The sequence below is a fragment of the Vigna umbellata genome, chromosome 11 (assembly GCF_029865625.1).
Source record: "Vigna umbellata cultivar VRB3 chromosome 11, Vumbellata_1.0, whole genome shotgun sequence".
Lineage (NCBI taxonomy): Eukaryota > Viridiplantae > Streptophyta > Magnoliopsida > Fabales > Fabaceae > Vigna > Vigna umbellata.
In genome coordinates, this window is record NC_142175.1 from 2135028 (window position 1) to 2161582 (window position 26555).

Below are 26555 nucleotides of genomic sequence, written 5' to 3' on the forward strand. Positions count from 1 at the left end.
ATAATATAAAATATAAATAGTAGTCAACATCATAATATGATAGAACAGTTAAAGACTTGCAGATAAGGAGTTAATCCTATAGTCATCCAAAATGGCTATAAAATTTAAAACTTTATCTAAATAGAGTATTTAAAAACTATACAAAACAACTAGAAGATACTAACTAAACTAAACAGCAGCATCATCGCCCTCCAATGCCTGCTCTAGAGGAACCTCATCCACCTCTGCTGACATCCAAATGGATGATCATTGCAAAAGAAAAACATCACACGTACAACATACAAACACAAGCGTAAGGGTGAGCTAGGTAAACAAAGATCATATAATTATAATAACATAAGACATGTAGAGCTCAATCACACATCATACTAGATCACACATCCTAACATGTTAAATTCTAGACTTGACTCGTTCGGACATAGAATAATTGCCGAGCTATGGTGGGTTATGAACTCGTGGTGGCCTCTACTGCTTTGCAAAATCATTGCCAAAGGGTTTCACCCTGCCACCCTCACGAGGTTAGTTTGTTCTGGGCCTTGAGGCATACTGAAAGCCCTCAAGACTAAGACCTCTTGCTACTCCTCACTACATGGTTCAATCCTCTCTACTTGAGAATGAAAGACCATTGGAGTTTCAGGAAAACACCCAAGACTGAGCTCCCTGCAATTACTCTAAACAACCTGGAATCTCACCAAGAGATTCTATATTGATCTTACATTCATCCCCTTGAATCACATACATTTACTTGTAATTTCAATCATAATCATACATATTTATATACTGCCATACACCTTAAATATACTTCACAAGATATATCAACATTTAATAGAATTTCATCCCATATAATAGCAAAAGAGAGAAATCTGCTTACAACCATTCTCTCTACGCACCCAATTCGCAAGGCGAGACCAGGAGTCACTCGCATAGCGATTTGTCTCGCTATGCGAATTAACTCGAAGAGGTACCAGACCTCAACCTCTCACATAGCGGATCTAGATCGCTATGCGAGAACCTCAAACAGAGACCAACCTTCCCAAACCACTCGCTATGCTATCCTTTTCACCATTAGAATAAAATTAGAATTTAACCCCAGACCACAACCAGGTGCATAGCGCCTTGATTCGCCATGTGAATCACTAGGCAGAGAGCAAGCCACTCTAACCATTCGCACAGCGCCCAAATTCGCTATTCGAATAAACAAACAGAGAACAACCTCTCAAGTCATTCGCACAGCGCACCAACTCACTATGCGAATGCCCTTGGCAGAGAGCACCTAGTCATAATGTCTCGCTATGCGAAACTACTCGCACAGTGAGTCTGCATAATCTGCAAAACGTAACTGTGCAGATTTATGCAACTCAAACACCAAATACCTATTCTAACTATTTTCCTCAACTTCTAACACTCCTAGATTGTATTATATACCCAATTATACTTGTCTAAGTGATTCTAAACATGCCTACCACTAATCTAAAGTGATTATGACCCAATTTCCATTCTAAAACACTCAATTTCACCACTTAAAGACCCAACTCAAATTCTATCACTTTGCACATGTTTTTGACCATTTCGAAGACTCACACAAGTCACAAATGACTTACCTATACTGCCTAAACAAACCAAAAGAGCCACTGACCTCTAGTTCCCAATTTCACCATCTCATTTCCTCTAGAATGTCCTAAAACACTTCCAATTCCCTAACTTTCTATCCAGTAGCTACTATCACAGAATACAATCTTATAATGTATCAAATTACAGATGCACAATTCATCCCAAATCAGCTCACAAACCATATTTATCAGATTCACATTAATCATTCAAAACATACATGATTCAACTTACACAATTACCACATTTCAGCTCAAACAACAACTACATACAGAAATCAATACACACACCTATCAAACTATCAATTCAAATAGAAATCTAACTCCCCTTACCTCAGTGATTCACAGCCTAGCTCGTCGGATTACCTCTACAGTACCTTGCCCCTGAATGGATAAATTCACAGTACTAAGCTCTCTTAAAGCATCTTCTTCTTTATCTCCATCTATAATATTATCAAATCTATAATCTTAGGGTTTTATTTGCAGAAGGAAACTTTTGGAAAGACAACCACGCGAAAGACTTTATTACTAAGTAAAAGTTGTGCATTTTAAATAATTAATTTAATTAATTTGGTTTCAATAAAAAAAATAAGATTTGAATAATTAATTTAATTTAAAAAAATAGGTGGATGGGTGAACCAATCCAACCCACCACAAACTCAACCCATGTGAACCGAGTCATAATTAGCTTGCATAAAATAATTTTATTTTTTTTCAACCCAATCCAGTTCAAACTTGTGTGAACCTCACACAATTATGTTAGCGGGATGAGACCGAATGCATAGACTATAAAAGTCATCCCCATTTCCAGAGAAGATTGATGATAACAGATAAGAACAGCTTCATCATATTCTCCCAAACAGATTGGCGCACACCAAACTTATGCCCTACATTTTAAAATTTTCTCCGCACTTATTTCCATTTTTGTCTCATACGGAACTAGGAATATATATATATATATATATATATATATATATATATATATATATATATATATATATATATATATATATATAAATTTATATTTCCAAAATATCATTTAAAAAATATTCAACATATTCATATACTGATTAAAAGGTTATATATGTTAATATTATAATACTATGAAACAAATTATTCATTTAAAGATCTAATATTACAAATATAGTTATTGTTAGCACACATGCATTTGAAAAATAAGTAATGCAAAAAACTAGAAACATAAAAACGTAAACTAACGTGAAATAAAGGAACTACAAAAAGTAAAGATGCAAAAAGATAAATTACCAATGATAAAACAAGAATTGATAAAAAAAAAATCAATTAAGCGGCAACTGAAATTGCTAAATTCTTCACTAGAATGGTCATTGTTATGTTCACAACATTTTTAGAGTATTTTGTTATCAATATCATTTGTCACCTTCCTTTTCGAAACACAAATAACTTATTTATATTTCTTATCCTTTTTATAATTAAGCCAAAACAATAATAAAAGGACATAATAATTAAAATAATTGTCTAAAAGCGATCTCGTTTCAATAAGTTATGTCCACAAAGCCCAAGACTCCAACACTTACTTCTATTCAATTCAATGTACCCATTTCTCCTTCGATCTTCACAGTAAAAATTCCACAAAACTTTAAAAAAATAGGTTTAAATCCTTATTTGGTCCTCATATTTGTATGTCAGTCTCAAGCGAGTCATCATGTTTTTCTTTGTCTCAATCGGGTCCTTAAACTTGTTAAAATGGGCCAATTAAGCATTCTCCGTTAAAATATCAGTAACGCCGTTTGCCTGTGCTGACGGTCACACTTAAAATACTAATATGACAGTATTATATTACGTGAAATTTTTGTAGGTAATGACATGACATAAAATTTAATTAAAAATGTTAGGGATTAAAAGTCTTCATCGTCTTCCACTCACAGGCTCGTCAACAATGTTCGGTGCCTTTTCCTCCACCTCTCATCACACCTCAAATCAACTTCTTCTTCTTCTATCTCACCACTTTCCCTCTCCCATCTCTTTCAACGCTCAAAAGTTGCAATCTTTCTTTGTTTTTTCCTCTTCTACTTCATCTTCCAACTTTTCCAGTCCTTCTCCATTATTTTTCATTCTGCAATCACACCACACTACAACAAAAACCATTCTGATATCAAAACAAAAAAACTCAATTAAAACCCAAAATTCACGAGACAAAAAACATTGTTATCTTTGAAGAAAAATTGAAAGGTTAAAGGGAAATACCTGCTAAGGTGATTAATCCTAAGAAGAATCAAAAGGCACAGACAAAGAAAAAAGGGGAAGACTTTTTGAAAACCCTAGTTCGTTCTCTCATCTTGAATTTTGAGAAGAACGTCGACAAAATCCTCATCCTCTACTTCAACGCAGTCTTCTTTTGCCTCTTTTCGTTTTTCTTTATGTTCTTTGAAAACGTTATCCAATACCTCTTCAACGCCGGTTTCGGGGACTTCTTGAAACTTTACGGAAGAGGAAGAATGACCCAGCGAATGCTAGAAAGGGGAAGAACAAATTGCCAATGATGTTGAACAAGCTGTTAGGCGATTCGACTTCGGCGACGGAAATGTCAACGTCATTCATGGCGAGGATGTCGATGAGGTCGGGGTCATTGGGGACGATACGGAGGCTCGACAGCCGTCAACGATGGTTAGTAGGAGGGTGGAATCGTCTTTACTGAACCTGACTCGCTCGACTTTACCCTTCTTAACGGCGTTCAAGATCTCGTTGTAGCACCAATTGGTATCTTCGGGGAGGTCGGAAGAGGCTTGGGGTTTGGGTGCTGTGAGAAGGTTCAAGGAGAAAGGTGAGGAGGTTGCGTTGGAGGGGTTTAATTGCCTATTTCTGTAACAGGAATTCTCTTGCCATCTCTATAAAATCTACAAATTGGTTATCATCATTTTGTTTCTCTCATGATACATTCTTTTAAGGTAGAAAACCTCTTTGCCTTTTGTCGTGCACATGCTGATGACGCTGAAATTTACCGTCGGCAACCTTATAGGATGATGAAGACTTTAAATCCCTAACACATTTCTAATTAAATTTTGTGCCATCTCAACTCTTTGTTTAAAAAAAAATCCACGTAATATAGCATTGTTACATCAACATCTTACATGTACACCACGTCATCACATTTTAACACCGTCTGTGATAACTTAACGGAGAGGACTTAATTGACTTATTTTAACAAGTTTATGAACCTGATTGAGACAGAAAAAAACACGATGATCCACTTGAGATTGACATACAAATTTGAGGAGCAAATGAGGGTTTAAACTAAAAAAATAAAAGGAAATTTGACTGTTTTGGTTCAAGTGACTCTACTTTCCTCTTGCTTATAAGTAACTAACTAATTAAGCACTTTTACTTTTCTGACCAATGAAATTCTATTGGCAGTAAAAATTAAAAAATAAATAGTAATTATTGACTTTATTAATTTTCCCGTTAGCTATTAAAAGTCCGGAGCAGTTGTTAATTGTTCCGGAATTACGAAATCTCCATTCGAAATGGAAAAATGTGCAGGCCAGTGTGCATCTACCTGTATATGTCTCTTTTTGCCGAGGTTGACTGGACCCATTATTCGTAAAGTCTCGTGGAAGTTTTATTGCGCAATTTCAGCTCCTACTTTTTAATTTCTAATATAGAAAATTTAATTCCTTGTTATTGGAAGTCTACCAACCTCATTTTTTTATTGATTGAATTCAAATTAATTTAAGAAGTGATATTTTCTGCATTATGTCATATCTATAATTAATAAGTTATTTTAATCGGTAACAATTAATATTCCTAAATCCTATTATGAAAACAAACACTTTGTTATACACATTGTATTTGAAGTTTTAAAAGGTTAACAAAGATGGTAAAATTATGGTTTAAAGAGGTTTCAAAATTTTAAATGTTTTCAATTTTTAAACATAAAATTAATATTTTTGTTTATGCAATTTGAATAAAGCTAATGTAATCCTTTCAATTGAATATTTATACATAAATATTATTAATATATAAATACTTTGAAAGTAAAATAAATATATTATTAAGGATTTGACATGGGCTCGAGATTAAGCTACATCTTGTAAGAGTCTCAAATCTCTAAGTTCAGGTCAAGGTTTTATCTTCGATTCTCTCACGTTATCGTTCGATCGAATTGGGGCGCTACCTGCAAAAAGCTCAGCGATGTTAAAGTCAATGTTTGTCTGATAGCGCTAGCAATAAATATGTAATTAATGTAACCAACTACCTTAATACTAAATCTGTATTTATAGATTTTGGAATGCACTTTTGATTAATACTAGTCTAATTTCAGCCCAAAACGTGATGATTTATCTTAGGGTTAATGTAATTATTCTTGACGTTTTTTTTTGTTTGTAATTTGACCGATCGATTCACCGACCAGTTCATGTGGGACCACAGGTTGTTGATTCAATTAGTGATTGACGAGACGATCTTGCCATACACAAGGCCCCAACCCAAGCATGTCTTCCATCGGTGAGATGCGTAAGGGTTTGTTTAAAGTGGGTAGAATGAATGTGTGTGCTGATGTGGAATGGGTTTCGCTAAGCCGCCATCCAGGTGGAGTTGCTTGTGTAAACAGTTACCATGGCTGTTATAAGAAAATCTAACCAATGTGAGTGGGACACGTGGCTTCTCGGGATTTGTACATCCTTTTGAAATGAAAGGTCACACCTCGTGTATTGTTGGATCATGTTGGCTTCAACGGTTGAGATTCACCCGTTAAAACTCCTTTTTTGGCTATAAATAAGGGGTGGGGTCGATGTCATTTTCACACTTGTTATTCTTCCTACTCTTGTAACCGATCAACTCATTCATCTTCATTGTGAAAGGTAATAGTTTCGAATGTGGAGCTTTCTTTGTTTGAGGAGTCGATAGGGAGGGGGAGGTCGGGGGTATGGTGATGATGGAAAAGCCTCGGTTGACAGAGGAGTAGCCATGCACATAAATAATGATTTTGCTCTTATGGAATATGGTGTGATGGCCACTGATACATTGTCGTTGAAGCTATCAAATTAATACTACTTTTCAAGGCAACTTCAGTATTGTCAAGTAGTATTCAAGAACGTAGACAGGGTTAAAGTAACCCTAAGTCGTATCCCACCGAATACAAAATTGCTTTTCAATATTTGAATCTTATGAATGTTATGCAATGCTCAAGAATAAAAGTGAGAAACTATGTTAATAGAATTAATGTTTGAATAATGTTTGAACAACAAAGAGGAAACTTAGAAACAATTATGATGAAATAGGCTAGTTTCATTGCTTTTCCAAGATAGATTCATCATCGGTTATCCACATATTATTACTAAATTGATTATTGTTCAAGTTTTAAATTAATTAAAGTACATTCTTAATTAATTTGAGGGCGATCATGTAGTTAACCAAAGTAGATTCTCAATCAAATGCAAGACCTTTCTAGATTATTCACAATGAATTCAACAAAAGTACATTCTCAATTAAATTCTATTGTGTTTAATCATGTCTATTCTTAAATCTTCTAACCAAATTAAAAGCTAATTAATCAAAGTAAATTCTCAATGAATTATAGTTGAAATTATTACCATCAATCAAAGTACATTCTCGATTGATAGCAAAAACTTGTTTAATCATATGAAAGTTCCTAAATTTAATCAAAGTAGATTCTCAATCAAACCTAGAAACCTTTAAACTCGTATGATTAATATGCATGTAGATTCAAACACCTTATGCTGCAAAAATCATTACTTTTAATATGATTGAGAGATGAAAGACATAGAAGAAGAATAACTCAAATCAATAATCAAATTACAGTGGAATTGCATAAATTCAACTTAACCTTAGAATCCATAATGAAATTACAGTGGAATAGCCCTAGGAGCTTAGCCCTCCATGAATGGAGTAGAATACATGATGAAATAAAATGAGAGGAGTGGAGGATGAATGCTTCCAAGTGGAGGAGTCTGAGAATGAATGAATTGTGCCTCCCCTAAACCCGATAAATTCAATCGTCACAAATTCACTTTACATCAATCATTTAAGCACAAGAATCTCATCAAAAATTTGAATTTTAAAGCATAAATATGCACTCATTACCTACCGTAGAAGTTGATGTTGCTGGGGAGTGGATAGGGTCTCTCGTGCTGCTGCCACCTGTTCTTTGGTACGGTTGGGCTCCACATAAGGTCGGGAACTATGTTTCCCACTTTTGTGATCGTCGGTCCTTGGTGGATTTCGGAGGCATGATTAAGCTTGGCCGGATATTCACTTGTTAGACGTTATATGTTAGTGAATTGAATAAATAAATTGGGCGAGAGATTGAAAATTCATTCACTTTATCTTAACTCAAGACCTTCTTCTCTGCTCAAACTTTTGTCGAACAACACATGTAATCTTTATTTCATTTTATACAAATTCATGTTGATTAACTACTTTAGGTATGATTTTTGTTTGTTTTGACTAATTATTTTCGTTTTCGTTTTCGTTTTCGTTTTCGTTTTCAAGAAGTTGTTTGTTGTATTGTTGAACTTGTTTATTGTTCATACTACACGTTATACATCCAAGGTTACGGTAAAAATGAAAGTATATTCAAAACAACTCCAAATGACTTGAGAATTTATTCAAACCACCAAAAATCATAGCCAGTTTTGATAGTTATGGTTATTGAAAAATTGAGTGAATATCTAATAAACCTTTTTATGTTATCTTAGAGGAGAACTAAACGTAGCTTTGTTTGATTAAACCATTATAAAACGCTTTTGTGTTGGATCTATATTACAACCAATCATGTCATGTGTAAAACGATGTCTTATCACACACGTCAATCCTACAAAGTTTTATTCCTCACCAAACCATAGGTGAATGAATTAAGGTTAGTTCCATAAGCGCACACAACATGATAACGTTTATAATATTAAGGACAACTAGCTCATGAGGGTCATTTACTTCACGATCAGCTTATTAGCTACGAAAATATTTATGAAAACACTATTCAACTTTCCTACTATTTTCCCGCAACTTCAACACACAAGTCATTATTAAAGATAGAAACATTTTCCTCTGGTCCGAAATTGAGTTTCACTTTTCTCTTTTTGTTTTACTTGCTTGAACATAATGTTTAGTTACATAGCTTTTACGTCGTTGCTGCATAATTTTCCTTGAATTTGGTTGAATTATTGTTTAACTTGCTTTAGTCATAGTCGATTCGGCAATCCGGTTGTTGAGCTTAAACACACTCTTTATTTTAATGTGTGTGAGAAACATTCCTCACTGCTCGGTTAGTGTTCAAGTGTTCTCACTTTTCGTTGTCGATCGGTTGACACTTAAGAGCATTCCTTGTCGATCGATTGACACTTAAGAGCTAACTTTTCGTGATGCGACGAGAATTCACTAAGAATGTTCCTTATTGATCGGTTGGCCCTAGAAGTTTACTTAGAACGTATCCTAAGCCTACGATTTTTGATGCGATGAGAGCTCACTTAGAAGATTCCTCCCTGATCAGTTAGCGCTAGGAGTTTACTTAAAATGTTCCCTAGGTCTATGATTTTTTATGTGAAGATATTTCACTAAGAACATTACTCACCGATTGCTTGGCGCTACGAGTTCGCTTAGAACGTTCCTTAGGCCTACGATTTTCGATGCAACGCGAGTTCACTAGGAACGTTTCTCGTCGATCGGTTGGATCTAGAAGTTCACCAAGAACGTTCCTCATCGATTAGTTGGCACTAGGAGTTCTCTTAGAACGTTCTCTAGGCCTACAATTTTCGATGCGATGAGAGTTCTCTTAGAACGTTCTCTAGGCCTACAATTTTTCGATGCGATGAGAGTTCACTGAGAACATTCTTCACCGATCGGTTAATGCTAGGAGTTCGCTTAAAACGTTCCCTAACCTTGTGACTTTCGATACGACGAAAGTTCACGAAGAACGTTCCTTGTTGATGGGTTGAGGCTAGGAGTTCACTTAGAATGTTCCCTAGGCTTTCAATTTCTGATGCCATCAAGGTCGCTGGGGCGAGTAACTTGCTCAAAAAATTGTTCAAAAACTTCTCATATTTTTAATTGTCACAATGTTTTACATGGAGTTTTCAATTGAAGTAAAATTTGAGGTATGACACATTCCAAGTGTTAGGGATTGATTTCTCCCTCGAATGTTCAAGTCAATATGCTTCGTTCTTCAAGTCTTCGACAACTCTGAACGGGCCTTGCTAGTTAGTGGCTAGCTTCCCGATTCTAGGCTTTTGCCTACACGGTTGCAACTTCCCACTTCTCCGATAGTGTGTCAAGCTTTGCTATGAGTTTCATATCGTTGAGGTATAAGTCTTTTAGCTATCTTCTGATGGAGGGTTCGCCTATTTCGACAGGGAGCATGGGAGTTCTTACGATATGTGAGGTTGAACAAGGTTTAACTGGTCCTATTGTATGGTGAGCACCGATATCTCTATAGGACTTCTGGTAACTCGTCCACCCTTAACATCTCTTAAGTGACGCATTAACTCGGCCACAATGGGTATTATTCACTACTTCAACTTGACCATTTGTATGAGGGTACTCCACAAAGATGGTGATATGCTTTATGTCTAGGTTCTTATAGATCTCGGCTAGTTTCTTGTCGATAAATTGATGGTCGTTGTAAAGCATCAAATGATCTTCCACATGAATTTATAGACCTATTGAGCGGTGATGATGGCCAAAGGCTCGGCTTCCACCCATTTGGTAAAATAGTTAATGGCTGCAAGGATATACTTCTTTTGTGTTTACCGATCGGAAATAGTATGACAATGTTCATCTCCCATTAGGAAAACGACCGAGGGGAAACGGTGTTGTGCAGTTTGGTGAGCGGTATGTAGATGTTATTGTGGTGCTCCTGACAACTTTTACGGTTCTTATCGAACACGTCGCAGTCCTGCTCCAAAGTTGGCCAAAGTAACCCAAATCGCTGGGTGCGGGCGGGTTTGTCTTGCTGGGTTCATACCACAAACCCCACTATGGAGTTCTCTCAAGAAGTAGTTGGCCTCCTCGCCCGAAATGTACTTTAGTATAAAGAAATCTCGCTTGTATTCTTCGAGTCCGCCCAGCTTACCACTTCTCAACCTGCTAGTTTTTTCAAGTTTTTCTCCTAACCCAATTATAAGAGTTGTTACTACTGAGTAGGTTAGACCGACCACCGATCGATCATACAAGGACGATGGAAGTGTTACTACTGAGGTTAGACCGACCGGACACGCAGGGGCGATGGAAGCCAATCATTCCCGGTCGGACACTAGAATAATACTCGTGGACTCTCCAGCCGTTTGTTGGAGACAACCTTTGAATGTCAATGAATGCATAATTAATGATGTAACGATCACTGTGGAGCAGTTAAGGTTTGCATTGATCGTCATTAAGAGGTAAATTAATGCATTATATTCCTTGAAACCCTATAAATAACAATTGATTAAGAAGGTAAAAGCTCTGATTTTTGATTTTGACTAGACTTGCGGAGATAAATTCTGACTTGAACGTCAGAGTGTTTCCTACAGGTCACCCCATTTTGGCATTGAGAGAGGAAGATCCAGGCGGTAAGACTAGAGCAAGAAGGACAGATCGGCGGAGGCGGAGCATTCCCGAGCGGAAGCAGCAGAAGTTTTCCTCGACCCATTCCAACAGAAACAAGAGTGAAACACGGTTTTTCGTTCCGAAATTATTGTAAAAAAGTATTTCATTATCAAACTATATTGTAGTCTTAATATTACTTTGTTTGTTAAACATTTCACGTACAATCTGTTAAAATGATAGTTTACATTATTCATATAAAATTCAGGAACTGAAACTACACGTAGCATTTGTTGAGAAGGATATTTTATATGACATGAAGGGACAAAATACTTTATATTAATTTAGTGATAAATACAACCTTTTATATAATATGTTTGGGTAGGGATTTTGTGAGACCGAGACACTAACATTTGACTTGTGTGTTTCGTTTGTATGCTTCCAGTTTAGACCGATTGATCCTTTTTAGTATTGGCCGCTTAGTGAACTTCAGTCTTGACCGCTCGGTCACCCTCGTGAAAAAAAGGGGGGAGGTACTTGCAAAAGACACTCCAACGCTCAAGTTATAAGCGGTTTTATGAATTGTTTGTTACAGTTAAATATTTAATTCCTGATCGGACGTAAGTAGAGCGTAGTGGTGTGAGTTAAATGTGTGTTTACCTCAAACCTAAACCCTATTTATAGAGTTTAAAAAAATTTGATCAATTAATTTATCTCTTAATGGTCATTAATGCATACCTTAACTGTCTAACGGTAGTCATTACCATATTTATTTGTGCATTAACTCTGCTCAATCGAAACCGAACGATTGAGAAGTTTTTTGGGACCGAACGGCTAAGAGACTTTTTTCCGCATGCTGACCGTTCAGTTCCTTAGGTCGTATGTCGTCCTAACCGATCGGTAGCATATAAACCCAAAATGACGTAGAGGCTCTCTTGCATCTTTACTGATCGGTCGGTTATGAGCCCATAACATAATAGTTTGCTGGAAAAGAAAAACAAATTTAATCTCTATCATAATATGAACATCTGCTTTCCAAGTGCAAGCTTGGAAATTGCTTTCGTCAAGCTGGTGGCCATAATTCCACAAAGTTGAGGTCGGCAAATGAAATTATCCTATATAAACCCCCTAGTTTTGCAATGAAAGCCACAATATGTAACAGCCATAAGCCATGGACAACGTAGCATTTATTCAATTGATTTTGTTTGCATACTTATGCATCCATATCTTCTTCTTTAGCCGTAGCAGAAAAAACATCAAATATCGCAAGCTACCACCTGGTCCTCCCAATTATCCCATCATAGGAAACATTTTACAGCTATGGCCATCAAAACTGCACCAAGAACTTCATAAACTTTCCAAAACTTATGGACCTATTATGACTGTTAAAATAGGCACCATCACCACTGTGGTAATTTCCTCTCCAAATATAGCCAAAGAAGCCCTTCACAAAAAAGACCGAGCCTTAGCAAGTCGATTCATACCTGAGTCTGTTCAAGCACTTTCACATGATCAATCTTCTGTAGTATTCCTCCCTGTGTCATCAAAATGGAACACTCTTAGAAAAGTTTGTGCCACCAAAATTTTCTCCACTCACCAACTTGATTCCACCCAATCTCTACGCCATAGAAAGATGAAGGAGCTGCTCGATTACTTGCAAGAAAATTGCGAAAAGGGTCGCGCGGTTGATATTGGTGAGACTGCGTTCACTACAGTGCTTAACGCAATATCAAACACCCTTTTTTCCCTTGACTTGGCTTCTTATAGTTCTGGTGTTTCTCAGAAGTTTCGAAGTGTTATTTCTAGTGTGCTCGCGGAAGCTTCGAAGCCTAATGTTGCAGACTATTACCCTGTTTTTCGTAGACTTGATCCGCAGGGAGCACGACGAAGGATGAAACGCTATTACCGAACGTTACTTGATGTGTTTGATTGTATTGTTGAAGAAAGAATTCAGAGGGTAGATTCCGTTGACGGAAATGATGTGTTAGAGTCGTTTCTTGATATCACCAGAAGGGAAAATTCAGAATTAACACGCCATGATGTGTTGCATCTATTTCTGGTGAGTATTACTGAAAACACCAAATTCATACTACACTTCCTTATTAATGTCACATTATTTAAAAAATAAATAAATAAATGAGCCAACCACAGGACATGTTAACTTTATTAGACAACTTTTTTATAATAATCTACGTGGTAACTTGTTATTCATTCGTTTTAAATATACACACCAATAAAATAATGACACATAATCTATTGTCAAAAAATTATTAAAAAAATTGTTAAAATATCATGGTTCTTAAATTAAATATGTTTTTCGTATTTAAACTATCATAAAAATTTGTGCTCCTTATATATTAAATTATAAAATATTTTTTCCTACATTTTATGAAAATAATATAAAATATCTTTCACAACAAATAACATTTAGAATATTTTTTATTAAAAAAAATGAAATTTCATATTGAACTATATAACTTTTATAAAATACAAAAGTAAAATATTTTATAATTTAATTAAAATATGAAACATATATTTTATAATAATTTAAGGGTAAAAAATACATTTAATCTTTAGTTCTCTAGTTGAATTTGCATGTAAGGATGTGTTGCATAACTACGAAAATTAAATCATTTCAGAAATAGATCTATACATACTGTTATAATATATTACAGTTATAATTTTATTTTACTTTTGCATATAATTTGTTCGAAACAAAAGTAGTTGTAAGATAATTATTATCTTAATCAACGTAAGAAAAATAGTTTCTAAGTTGAAGAAAAACTTATATATTTAATTAGAGTAAGAAATTTCAAACTAGTAAAAACAACTTATATTTTCTAAGTTTTGGGTCTATAAATTTCAGTCAATAAGATACATTTCAAATCGTAAAACAAAAAGAGAGAAAACTTAAAAACAATTAATTTTTTCAAGAATTTATTTACATAAAAATCTTAATCAGGTACACAATCATGAGAATAAATCATCTTATTTCTGTACATGTGAATCTTTGAATAACATTTGTGGTGTATTGTGATTTAACAAGGACTTTAATTGAACACACATCACGCATAAATTGTTAAAAGTGTCTTTTCGTCACACAGAAATACTACACCCTCCAGTTTGACAAGAAAATGGATAAAATTTGAAACAGTTATCAAAATTGTTAATCGAGTTTAAACATTCGATTTAAATTAAGAAAATGTATTTCTTAAGACAAGAATGAATTTTAGTCCTCGCTTCTTTTTTTTAATGAAATCGTACTTACAAACCCAATTTTAGAATTGAGATTTTTTTTTCTTAAACTCATGCACCCGACAACATTATTAGTTTTCTATATTTTTTATTGATGTCATTTGAAATCGTGTTCGATTCACGATTTTACTTTTTATTAATTTTTTCCTTTCAATTATTGTTTTCATTTTCTGATTTTGGTTTTTGTTGTATTTAAAAACGTCATTGATTTTGGGCATATGGGGTAAAAATACCAAATTGCTCTATATATTATAAGTTAGAAGAGAGATTAGTTAAGATTAGCTTTCTTAATCTTGAATGATACACTTGTCGAAGGATGAACCGTGTAGTTGACGGGTTTATCATGTTAAACCGTTGGTAAAATGATTGTGGAAAAACGGAATGAAAGTGGTTAAAAATGTTGGTCTTTGAAGTGTTTGGATGTGCAATTAGAATTGTCAATTTGATTCATAATTTATGGGCTAACTCTAATCTATTATTGAAAAAACTCCTTTTAGAAAACTTCTATAGTGGAGGTCAAAACAAAAATCTCAATCCCCAAAACTCTCTTTTAAGTGAGTTTTGGTAATGGGAAGATCATATCCACGTTTCAAATCCAAAGACTAACTTTTCATGTTAGAAGATATTTGTGTGGGTTGTGAGTATCCCATTGAGGAAGTGGCTAATCACGAGTTTTTTTTTTCTTTTATGAAATAATGCAATTTTACCAAATTAACAAATTTTAAAAAAATATCATCTAACAGTGTGTCATGCACGTATTAAAAACAAAGAAGTTGTACATATAGAAGACGAATTTGAATTTCAAAATATGATATACAAAAATAGTAGAGACTAAACACCAACAATCTTCCCCTCAACCTAGCTCTGATACCATTTTTTGTAGGAAGATTCGACACACACATACACATAGATCTCTAGATAATATATTGTTCGTTTTGGGCTAAGCCCTTACGAATTTACTTTTAATACTACTCCAAAAGGTCTCTTATGTGTAACTTATACGTATAAACTCATGTTCATCTCTTGTTTTATCTGATGTGAGACTTTGTTTATATCCAACCATATAAATGTATTGATCCTGCCTGAAGCCTCTCTTATATTGTGCCTACATCGATGACATTCGCAAGTTCATCTCCACAAACTACAAGATACGCCCCTTTGACACCCTCTCATTTATCTTTTTGATGGCCTTGAATTCTCCAACCAATTGTGCAAGGCCAATTCCATTCATAACCCCTTCGTCCTTGATGTGGGGCAAACCTCGTCATGCTTCTTCCCTGCATATGTTTTAACGACTTTGACAACTCTCTCCCCACTGTTTACCTCTCTTACAACATTCGTCCTAGCAATTCCCTTGTTGTCATTGTTGTCAGGTGCTTCACCATACTTATAGATTTGATGAACATCACCATGCTTACATATTCGATAAATGTCAATCCAATGGTTTTGAGCTAAAGTCATGAACATCATGCATGCATGACTTCTAATTTTCAAAAAAAAAATTAAAACTCATCCTTTACAAACACAATTTAAATGGAGTGCTTTGAGCTAAAGTCGCACACACAATGCAAGACTTCTAATTAGAAACAAATAAAACTTGTCCTTTACAATACAATTTCAATGATTTGGTTTTAAGTTGAAGTTGTTCACTCCTTACACAATTTTTTTTATAAATTTGAATGTCATCATCTATAAGATGACTTCAGTGTTTTCAAACTTAATTAAAACAATTGAGGTCATTTTCAATCTCCTAGACTTCTTTGTATCATATTTTGAAATTTAAATTTGGCTTATGTATACAAAATTTCTATGTATTCAATATGAAATTGTGTGCACAGGACACATGTTCCGAGGAAAAATTCATATTTAGAATCAACCTATTTGATAAAATTAGTGTAAAGTTACACCATTTTCATCCATTTAATTGTTTTTCCAAAAAAGTGTGGACGAACCCAAAATAAAAAAGAAAAAAGAGAACAAAATCTTAAAAAAAAAAGTGAAAATGTGCTCCTAAATAGAATTTCAAATGATTTCCTAAAAAAATTCATTAAAAAATTAAAAACATGTTTAGTGTACAATTTATTAAAAAAGAGTTAGAAAAATTAATTTCACGAAATATGATTTATCTTCTTATCGTATTTCTCTTCAAAATTTACCCACTTTTATAAACTCAATCAAAATTACATCATTTTATTAAATTTATCCAACAAAGATTGACACACGTAAAGGTAAAAAAAAAAAATTAGTTTCCGTGGCACAGGTTCACATCAAACAATAAGTATTACAATATTTTCGTGCAATACAAAGTCAAGGAAAAAAATAATATATGAAAGGAGATTTCCTTTGGGCTTCCCTTTTCCTTTTCATGTTGTTCTATGGTTTGAAATGCATGCATTCACTAGGATATTACCTAAAACTATTTGGTAGGTAGAAGGGGAAGATGTAAAATTTAAGAATTAACATTACGAATTTAGTAAATAAATAATTTTAAAAAATAATAGAACGAACTATTTTTCATATATTTAATCATCTCTCTTCTCGTTTTATGTATTATTATCTTTTTATCAAATTTACAACTTTCAAAATATCTTTTACCAATTTTTCATTAATTTTTATTTTTCTTCTCATCATTTTTTTTTCTACTTATTTTTTTTTCCTAAACTGAAATATCACATTAATGCAATTGTGTCAAAGTATTAAATTTTCTTTGTTATTATAACATAAATTTTGTGGCAGGACTTATTCGTGGCTGGATTAGACACCACATCCGCCACAATAGAGTGGGTTATGGCAGAGTTGCTACACAATCCTGAAAAACTATCAAAAACAAAAAGGGAACTTGAAAAAGTTTTTAGTGAGAGTGGGTTTGAACCTGAAGATTCAACTATATCTAAGCTCACTTACCTACAAGCCGTCGTGAAAGAAACGCTTAGATTGCACCCAACAGCCCCAATATTAATTCACAAATCAGTAGCTGAAGTAGATATATGTGGGTTTCAGGTTCCCAAAGATGCACAAGTTCTTGTTAATGTATGGAGCATGGGGCGAGATTCAAGCATTTGGACAGACCCAAATTCATTTGTACCTGAAAGATTTTTAGAGAACGAAGATTTCAAAGGAGAAGATCATGGTTTCATTCCTTTTGGGTCTGGTAGAAGAATGTGCCCTGGTGTTGCACTGGCTAATAGAATTGTTCATACCATGTTGGCTTCACTTCTGTACCATTTTGATTGGAAGCTAGCAGAAGGGGAAAAACCAGAGGACATGGACATGACTGAAAAATTCAGCATTACTTTACATAAAGTCAAGCCTCTGAAGACAATTCCCATTAGAAAATGACAAATTGTTCAATAAGATTTGTGTATAAATTTGACAAGCACAATCTCCGGACTTCCACACATAGAATGATGCGTGTAGTACGCTATAAATGAAGTATTCTAAATTGTATCTATTATGAATTTTCCATATTAAATTAAGAAAAACAAGGAAGATATGCACAAGATTCGAAACAGAACCTCTTACCACACCCAAACGAAACCAACCCATCTAGCCAATTTCAATTCATTAATATATAACCGCAAAAACTAATATTTAATATATATACCCCCACATTAGATATAACATATATAGAGGACAATTAATTTTATGCACCACAATAACACTAAAAGTCATGCAAAGAAATAATTAATATTTATTACAATTAATTTTTGAAGCTCCAAACTTATTTAGAATGTTTTCCTCAGGTCTTACTATGGCCATAAATAAAATGTTTGTGCTCTTAATATTCATATTTTTTTTTTCTTTCCTTTTATCTTAAACTCCTTCATTTTATGGTTGAGAAGATCAATTTGCTTGAAGGCTTTTGTCATGTCCAATTTAATGCTCACGGTTTTGGCCCAAAGGAAGGGAAGGATCACTCCAACCCACTTATAAAATTGTTTCTCGAAGTCAGATTTCAAAATACTAAATCAGTGAAAAAAGAACAAGTGAAAGGATATACAATAAACCTAAACACATACAAGGATTCAATCCAAGAGACATACACTGCAAGAGGTCAAAAATCAATTAAAAACTACTAGATAATGATGTAAAAGGAACCTAGTAAAGCGGAAAAAGCTTGAATAGAAAAGTAGCACCAAACTAGAGTACTAAAAGAAACAAAACAACAAGGAAAATGTAGGAATCAAGATAAAGGAACAGCTGGAAAAAAACTGCAGTGAATAAACAAGAGGCAATTACACCAAAACCTATATGCTTACATAAAGAGCAAGATCTAAAAATGAGTGGAAATAATTTTGTATGCTTCAAACCAATATGTCAAACACACATCAGACTATAAGGTAGTCTCGGCAATAAGAAAACATCATGCATTTGACGTGAACTTTTGATGTCGTTGAAAGATGCAACAATTTTTTCCATATTTGCCCAAGACAAGTAAAGATGTGTATGTGTGTTTGATCAAAGTGAATTTTTTGTTTGAGGAGTACTTCTACTAGTGCAGAATATAACAAGCAAAGCATACACACTTAAATCCTAATTTGATCCATCTCAATTCAGCATTCAACAATCAATGATGCAAGTGACTCCAGCAAGTGCAATTCAAGAAAATTTTCTAGAAAACTCCTAAAGGGGAATCATATATGACTCAAATCAAATGCTAAACAATGAATAAAGACTCAATACAGACAAACTAAGACAAAAAATAATAACTGTAAAAACAAATAAAAAAAATTTAGAAGCCTACTTGTTGAAGACTTCTAATAGCTTATGCTTGCTTGTGTTTGAAGAAATAGATTGAGACTTTGGATAGTAGCTATTTAACCACGTTTAAGCACCGATTTGATGCCTTTAGATCAACCTAGAGGGTGTGTCGATTTTGAACAACATCCAGCATATTCAAGCGATGTAGAAACAACACAAACAACAAACACATTCATCAAACAAATTAGGAATAAGCATTGGAAACAGAAACAACAATGCAAAATGTGCTAGTATTGACTGAATTAACACCACATGATCACTTTGAAGGAGTGAAATGAGGGGGATTAAAGCACTGGAAAGTGTTCCTTACAAATCAACACAGCTTGGAAAAGCACCTCTTAACAAAAACTCAAAAAACGCTTGATCAAGCAAGAAAAGGAAAGACACGCGCACTAGGCGCTGGCTACTAGCACTGGGCACTAAAGAGAAAAAAAACATTTGCTACCTAGCATGCATTCCTACAAAGATCAAACCTAAGGCCCTACATACCATATGATATGAAAAAACATGTCTAGATAGAAAAGAAAACTAAGAACTAAACAAGAACAATTAGAAATGGAATTAAAAGACTAAAATGAAAGAGAGAAATGAAAGAAAACTTAGGAGAATTAAGCCACGTCACTTGGAACGATCCAAGAAAAGTGCCAAGAAGGATCATCACTTGTTCTTCACAAGATAAAACCCAAAATCAAACTAATAGATAGATTCTAACTTAAAGAAAAAATGTAATTTAATGCAAATAACTCTTAATTTCATTCAATGAAAGGTGTGTGTTATAAAGGAGACCTTAGGTTGCTTATATAGTTGTAGGAGAGGAAGTAGGTTGAGTAAACTAAGGGTTGCGGGACTTTGAGGCCTAAAAGTTTGGACAATAGCATTCAAGGCTGGTTTAGGTCCCACGTATCTTTATTCTACATCATCCTAAAGGTATATAAGCTACCTAACTAGCCTAAAGATTAAAACTAAAACTATACAAAAGATAACTTGTATTAAGAGCAACTAAAGGAAAAAGACTTATTTATTTTTCTTTCTTTTAAGTCCAAACCATGTAAAGTCCCACATTACTTGCACTTTAAAGAAAATATGGATATATAAGCTTCTCTACAACCAAACTATAAGAAAAAAACTAAAAAGTCAAAATATAAGCCTATAAAAAACCTATACTACTAAAGGCCAAAATACAAGCCATAAAACCCATTCTACTATTTGTATCCATTGTCAGAATTGTCCAAACTATGTGAAGTTCCAGATTGCTTGTACTTTAAAGAAAATATGAATATATAAGCTTCTCAACAACCAAATTATAAGAAAAAAACTAAAAGGCCAAAATACAAGCCATAAAACTCATTCTACTATTTGTATTTCTTCATGTTTTCTTTAGGTCTTGACCCATTTATGATCACATCTAATGGATGGTGAAATTCAAAAATGGTTAATCGTGTGAAAGTTGTAACCATTGCCAGGATTGTCCCATAACCACCACCTCAAAGTCCATGACCACCAAGCTCATCACTTCTAGGCCCTCCCTCTAAGTCCTACCATCACTCCTACCTCTAAGTCCCACCATAATTAAGTTTGTCACCTATAATCCCGCCATCATAAGCTCCAAGTCTTGGTCCATCACAACTAAGTTCATCATTTCCAGGCCTAACCTCCACTAACCTCACTACTTCCAAGGCCTCTCCTATAACCATCACCTCTAGGTCCACCATCACTAAAGTTATGTGTATGTTTAATCTAATCATATACAATCGGACATGTAATTACAAGAAAAAATAAAATCCAATTATATACGTGAATGTTTTATTAGAATCACAATAAAACATCATTTATCAAGTAAATGAAAAACTTAGACGTTGTTTACTATCAAGGACTACTGTTTTATAAAAGGTAAAACCAAAATTTGTACATAATTTGATTTAAGGATGAAATACAATTTTAATTAACTATTTGAGAAAAAAAAGTATATTTAACTCATATATATATTAATATTGAAATTAACACAAAGAAGCAAACTCATGTAACAATTATTTCCTATTTTTTAATAAGGAATAAAAAACATAATTTATTTTAACTTTACTTTTTTTAATATTGTAGCATTTTGTCAGCCATAAGGAATCCTAGAAAAGTGGAAAGGAAATATTCTTCGTTTAGTCACATCCCCATCGTTGACAAGATTTGAGAAAGAACTTCTTTTGCACATAAATCTTTTCTTGGTGTTAAATTTTTATGAAAAGATAGATATATTTACAACCATTCTTGAACCTTTTCTTCTTCTCTTGTTCACCAAGAATATTCTAATTTTGAAGCCTTAGGTAATTTTCTTGACATATTTTACCGCTTAACCGTCTTTTTGATTTTGAGCAATTGTTCATGTTTTTCGTAACATGTTTCTGTGAATCTTGCAAAAAACTTACAAAGCAATTTCTTTATTGAAAACCACGAGATAATTAAGAAGATTTATAAGCTGATTGGATAATTGTTACACTTACAAAATTCCTCATGCACATGCGTTTGATATTTTATTTAACTTGTGCCAGGTTTGACAAGCTTGTTACAACAAAATGCATATTATTTCTAAATCAAGCTTGTTTAAAAGGTAAATTTTGCCAGCCATGGGAAGGAAGATGAAAGATAAAGATTCCGAATCGTTATGGGTCAATCATAACCCAGAATGCAAAAAGTCCCTATTTCATGTTATTAAGTATCATCCCCTGTTGAGTCATTTCTTTGACAGACTTACATACAAGAGGGGTGGTGATGAAAGAAATTATTCTGGTTAGTGCATTTTCCTCGTCTTTGTACAAGTTTTCTTCTTTATCTTTTTGTTTATCATCAATGGTTGAAGTAAAAAATGGCCTGAATTTTAGTGCTGTAGGCAATTGTTAGGAGAACAATGGCTTATACTTGACAAATTCATAAATGAAATTTGTTGAGCAAAATAAGTTTTCTTGTAGTTTTGATCAAAAGCTTTAGAAAATAGGAAAGGAATTCTTACATTATTGAAAATCCCCATTTATATTTAGTTAAAATCAACTGTTTGTCTAAAAAATCTGATCAATGTTTTCTTTTTCTGCCATGTTAAGCTCATTGTATAAATCGTTTAGGATATATTAAAACATCAGAAATAATCGAATGAATTCTTACATTATCACAAATTCCCATTCAAAAGTAATTGAAATCAATTTGTTTGTCTTAAAGATATTTTCTATTTTCTATGCATGGTATGTTAAGCTCATTTTATATAAATTATTTAGGATATTAAATCTAAATATTTTTATACTAGAAGGACCTTTTTTCCTATTTTTTAAGGAATAAATTAAATGAACTTTAGTGTTAACATTATTTAGTAAATTTTATGCATTATCTAAGGATTAAATATGTCTCAAAGATGTTATTGCCTTCTAAAATTTAAAGAATTAGCTCCTAATCTCATGCAAGCAATTCACCTATATTCTCAGCTGATAGAAAGAAGGGACTCAACCATGTAACAAGAAACTCAAGTGTAAGTTCTCCCCTTCTAGTTATTTCTTTTCTCCTTGTTCCATGTCACTCTTAACATTAATATGTTGAATTAAAAGAAGCAAAAATTTTAAATATTGTTTATCTATGATGTTTATCTTTATGACGATTGAAAGAGTAAACATGGATTGCAAATTAAAAGATATATTTATCAATTCATATTTAACAATAAATAAAATGTTGTATCTAATTTGAAGCTTGCAGGTTGAGAAAAGGATGACACCATGTTCTTCAGTGGTAAAAGACTCTCTAAGAAGAAAGTTAATTGTATGGAAAGAGATGTCAAAAAAGAGGAGCAGACATCATAGAAGTTCAACCTGTCCTACTTCTGCAATAAGCATGAACGACAACTTGTTAACAACATTTGTGCAAGATCCTGTCTCTCCTTTGGTCTATCACCTTCATAAACAACATGTGTATGCCACAAAAACGAAGTTAACTAGGTCTGTGTCATTTCCTCTACCTGACCCCTCATCAAAGAGAGAAAGCTTTGGGGCTGCAGGGAACGCTTTTTCACCGGAAAGGAAAGGAAAATTATGTTTTGAAAGCAAAACACCAAAGTCAGGTCAATTTGAATCCTCAAAAAAGTTTTACCTAAGGTCCTTGTCTCAATGTTTCAATGTAAATGAAGCAATGATTACAAGAGATGTTACTAGTTCTTCATCTCAGGATCAAAGTGTCACCGAAATCAAACATTTTAAGAATCTGAAACAGAAAATAAAGCATGTTATAGGAGAAAGTAGAAAAGAAAAGCTTCGAGTAGCTATGGATGCTATTATTGACAAACTTCCTCAAGGCCATGGGATATCGAATGATTTGAAGAAAGAAGTTTTTAAGAAAATGACAGATTCTAATGATGGTAGAGAAGGTGAAAATTGTCATGGAAAATATAATGAGAGTGATCGTGTTACTAGTTCATTTGCCAAGCATCACTGGAACATCATTAGAAGAAAATTGTCTCTTGAAGAACCACTAGACAATTATTTTCGCTCCCATGAGAAGGGCTTTAATTCAGAAAAAATTCGCCTCCAATCCAAGCAGCTAAAATTAAGAACAGAAAAGGGACATTCACCATTGAAGATGCTGGTACAAAGGATGCTTTCATTGCCTGATCTCAATGCCTTGTCCTATCCTTATCAAAATAGGGACTTCCCTGATATTTCATCTGTGACTGAGCCAAAGCCAAAAGTAGCTTCTGGGGATGGAACATTGAGTTCAGAGAACATTTTCAATCACAAAAAGAGGCCTGGCATTAATTTACATTCAAAAATTCGGCTTCAATCAGAGACACCTGTAGAAGATTTGATTCAGAAACACCCTGACAGTGTGGATGAAAATGATCAAGAGATTAGTAATATTTTTGAACAAGGATCAGAGTGCAGCAGTGAGATTAATGGCAAGGCTGGTGTGGCAACTGATGATTTTGGACATAGTTGTTTTAAAAGTGGTGACACCTCTGATGACCAACAAATGATTGAGCCGATAAAAGAAAACATGACTGCAATAGAAGAATCAGGTTTCCCTTTCTCACTCAATTATTTGTTTCTTAATATATGCTACTCTCTTAAATCGCGTTGTGGTTAAAATACATTTTCATAACCCATAAGATAGAAAAGAAAGAGTTTGAATTATATTTCGTATACTATATATCAATTTTATATAAATGCATTATATATATATATATATATATATATATATATATATATATTTCCTTCGCAAAATGTTGGTCAGTTTGATATGATATATCTCATTATCTGCATGTTAAATCTTCAATAGTGTTAGTTGCAGCATACTGAGTTGCATTCGTGATTTCAGTGGATTCAAAATTGATTACAGAACCTGGCATTGAGCTAGAAAACATTATTGAGCAACAAGAGGCTACCATGGATTCACTCAAAGTGCAAGACACCATAGAGAATGCTCAAAAAGTGGAGATTCAAAGCAGGAACTTGAACTATGACATTACTTTTTCCCATATCCCCATCAAAGACAAAGCTGAGTTTAACTACGTGAAATTTGTACTTGAGATATCTGGACTGACTGGTAAAGACTGCCTTTCTTCATGGCATTCAAGTGACCACCCAGTTGATCCACTACTCTATGAAGAAATGGAGAATGACCTTGATTTCTGCACTTATGGTGGCAGTGGCCAGTGCAATCACCATGTGTTGTTTGACCTAATCAATGAGACATTGTTGGAACTTTCTGGGAGGTGTCACTGCTGCTGTTCCATACCTTTTTCATCTTCTCATCCAATGCCAAAAGGGTGTCACACTCTTCATCAAGTGTGGATTCATATGAACAAGTCCTTGTGTCTCAGATCCAAAACTGGGCTAACCATAGATGACCATGTAAGTCGTGATCTAGAAAGGCGTGATGGGTGGGTGAACCCTAAATTGTATGCACAGTGTGTCAGTTTGGAGCTTGAAGACTTTATTTTACATGATCTTCTGGAGGAAATATCATGTGAGTTAGCATGCATTTAAGGAAGTTAAGTTACTAAATAGTGTGCATTTTCTTAGTGTCATCCTTTGTAATCTTATTTAGAAGGAAATGTATCCGTAGTTTGGGAACTCTATCACGATTCAAGGGGAAAAGTTTAACTTATTCACTATAGTTTGAATTTGGATAGGAAAATGGTATTTTATAATCCAATTTTTTTTATACCCATTTCACATTACCTTTACTATTTTTAACCTTTTTTTTTTAAAATACAAAAATTTACTTCTTTTATAACCATAGTTCGTTTGTATGAGTTATCAACGGTATCAAACAATTAACTAATCCTAATAACAGTGCCTATATTATGTTTTAGAAAAAGAAATTGATTTAATCCCCTAAACTTTAATTCCTTTCTATAAATACAAAACTTAAAATTTAGCTTTTATTTTAATTAATCCAAAATTGATCACATGTTTAAATAGATTAATTAATTAAACCTTCAATTTTATCATTACAAAAATAATACATTTTAGGAAGGATTATTTTCTGACAGTTTTAAAAATTGGGAATAATTTTTGCCAGTTTATGACTAAAACTTTGTTACTTTATTTATTTTTTTATTTTTAAAATTTTCTGACAATTTTTAAGAATAACCACACCTAAAATATATTTTTTTTATTTTTAGAATAATTTTTCGGCGGTTCTTTAATCAACAACAGGTAATCCCTAAATATTTCTCTAATACGCAGTTCCCTACCCCGCTCCTAATTTCGTTCTACATCTAATGTAATCTTTCACCAAACCCTAATTCCCTCCCTCTCGGCGCCTAACATCTTCTACATCTAACTTTGTCATTTTTCCTCAAACCCCTTCCCCGCACCATTTAAAGTTCTTTGAGATTACTGCATTCGAGCAAGGGAACGAGGCATCGAGGCTACATTTGTGGGCTGAGCAAGGTGTCGAGGCGTCTTATTTTTCGTTGAAGGTCCCTACTGGTCCAATGGACGCGTCGAGGAATCTTATTATTCGTTGAGGTGTCTTATTGTTCGTCGAAGGTAAGCAGTGATTACTGCGTTCGAGCTAAACTCTTTGTTTTTGCCTCACTCAAGCTGAACTCTCTTAGATCTCTGTGTGTAGTAACCATGCTATTTATAAAGGTGTGGCTCATGAGTCTGTTGGAGTCAAACCAGCGACCTTGGTTCCAAAAGAAATCTTATCCCTTCCATTGTTTATCCCTTCGCGGTGGAGCTCCTTGATAGCAATATAGGCTCTGGCCCAAATTCTGATGTGTTGAATGGGCCTAGCAATGACAACAGAGGAAATATGAGAGAGAGGCCTAGTAGGGAGCACAATATGCCAAATTATCTCCAGGACTACATCACCAAGTAGAAAGATTTCTAGTATTTTCTATTTTGTCAGTATTCACTATATTTGCTAAGCTGTACTTTCTGT

General features: G+C 33.9%; 2 protein-coding genes across 2 annotated transcripts; both read left to right on the forward strand.

Moving 5' to 3' along the window:
• The first annotated feature begins 12259 nt into the window (after positions 1–12259).
• On the forward strand, positions 12260–17829 carry LOC148190741 (cytochrome P450 monooxygenase 76AD131-like). The gene is made up of 2 exons (XM_088101677.1): positions 12260–13182; positions 17115–17829. The coding sequence occupies exons 1-2, from the start codon at positions 12295–12297 to the stop codon at positions 17715–17717; spliced, it is 1491 nt and encodes a 496-aa protein (XP_087957803.1). The 5' UTR covers positions 12260–12294; the 3' UTR covers positions 17718–17829.
• A 3925-nt stretch (positions 17830–21754) lies between these two features.
• On the forward strand, positions 21755–25147 carry LOC148190742 (uncharacterized). Its single transcript, XM_088101742.1, has 4 exons — positions 21755–21917; positions 22601–22644; positions 22866–24177; positions 24477–25147. Exons 1-4 carry the CDS (start codon positions 21755–21757, stop codon positions 25145–25147), a joined length of 2190 nt encoding a protein of 729 aa, XP_087957868.1.
• Positions 25148–26555: the final 1408 nt, after the last annotated feature.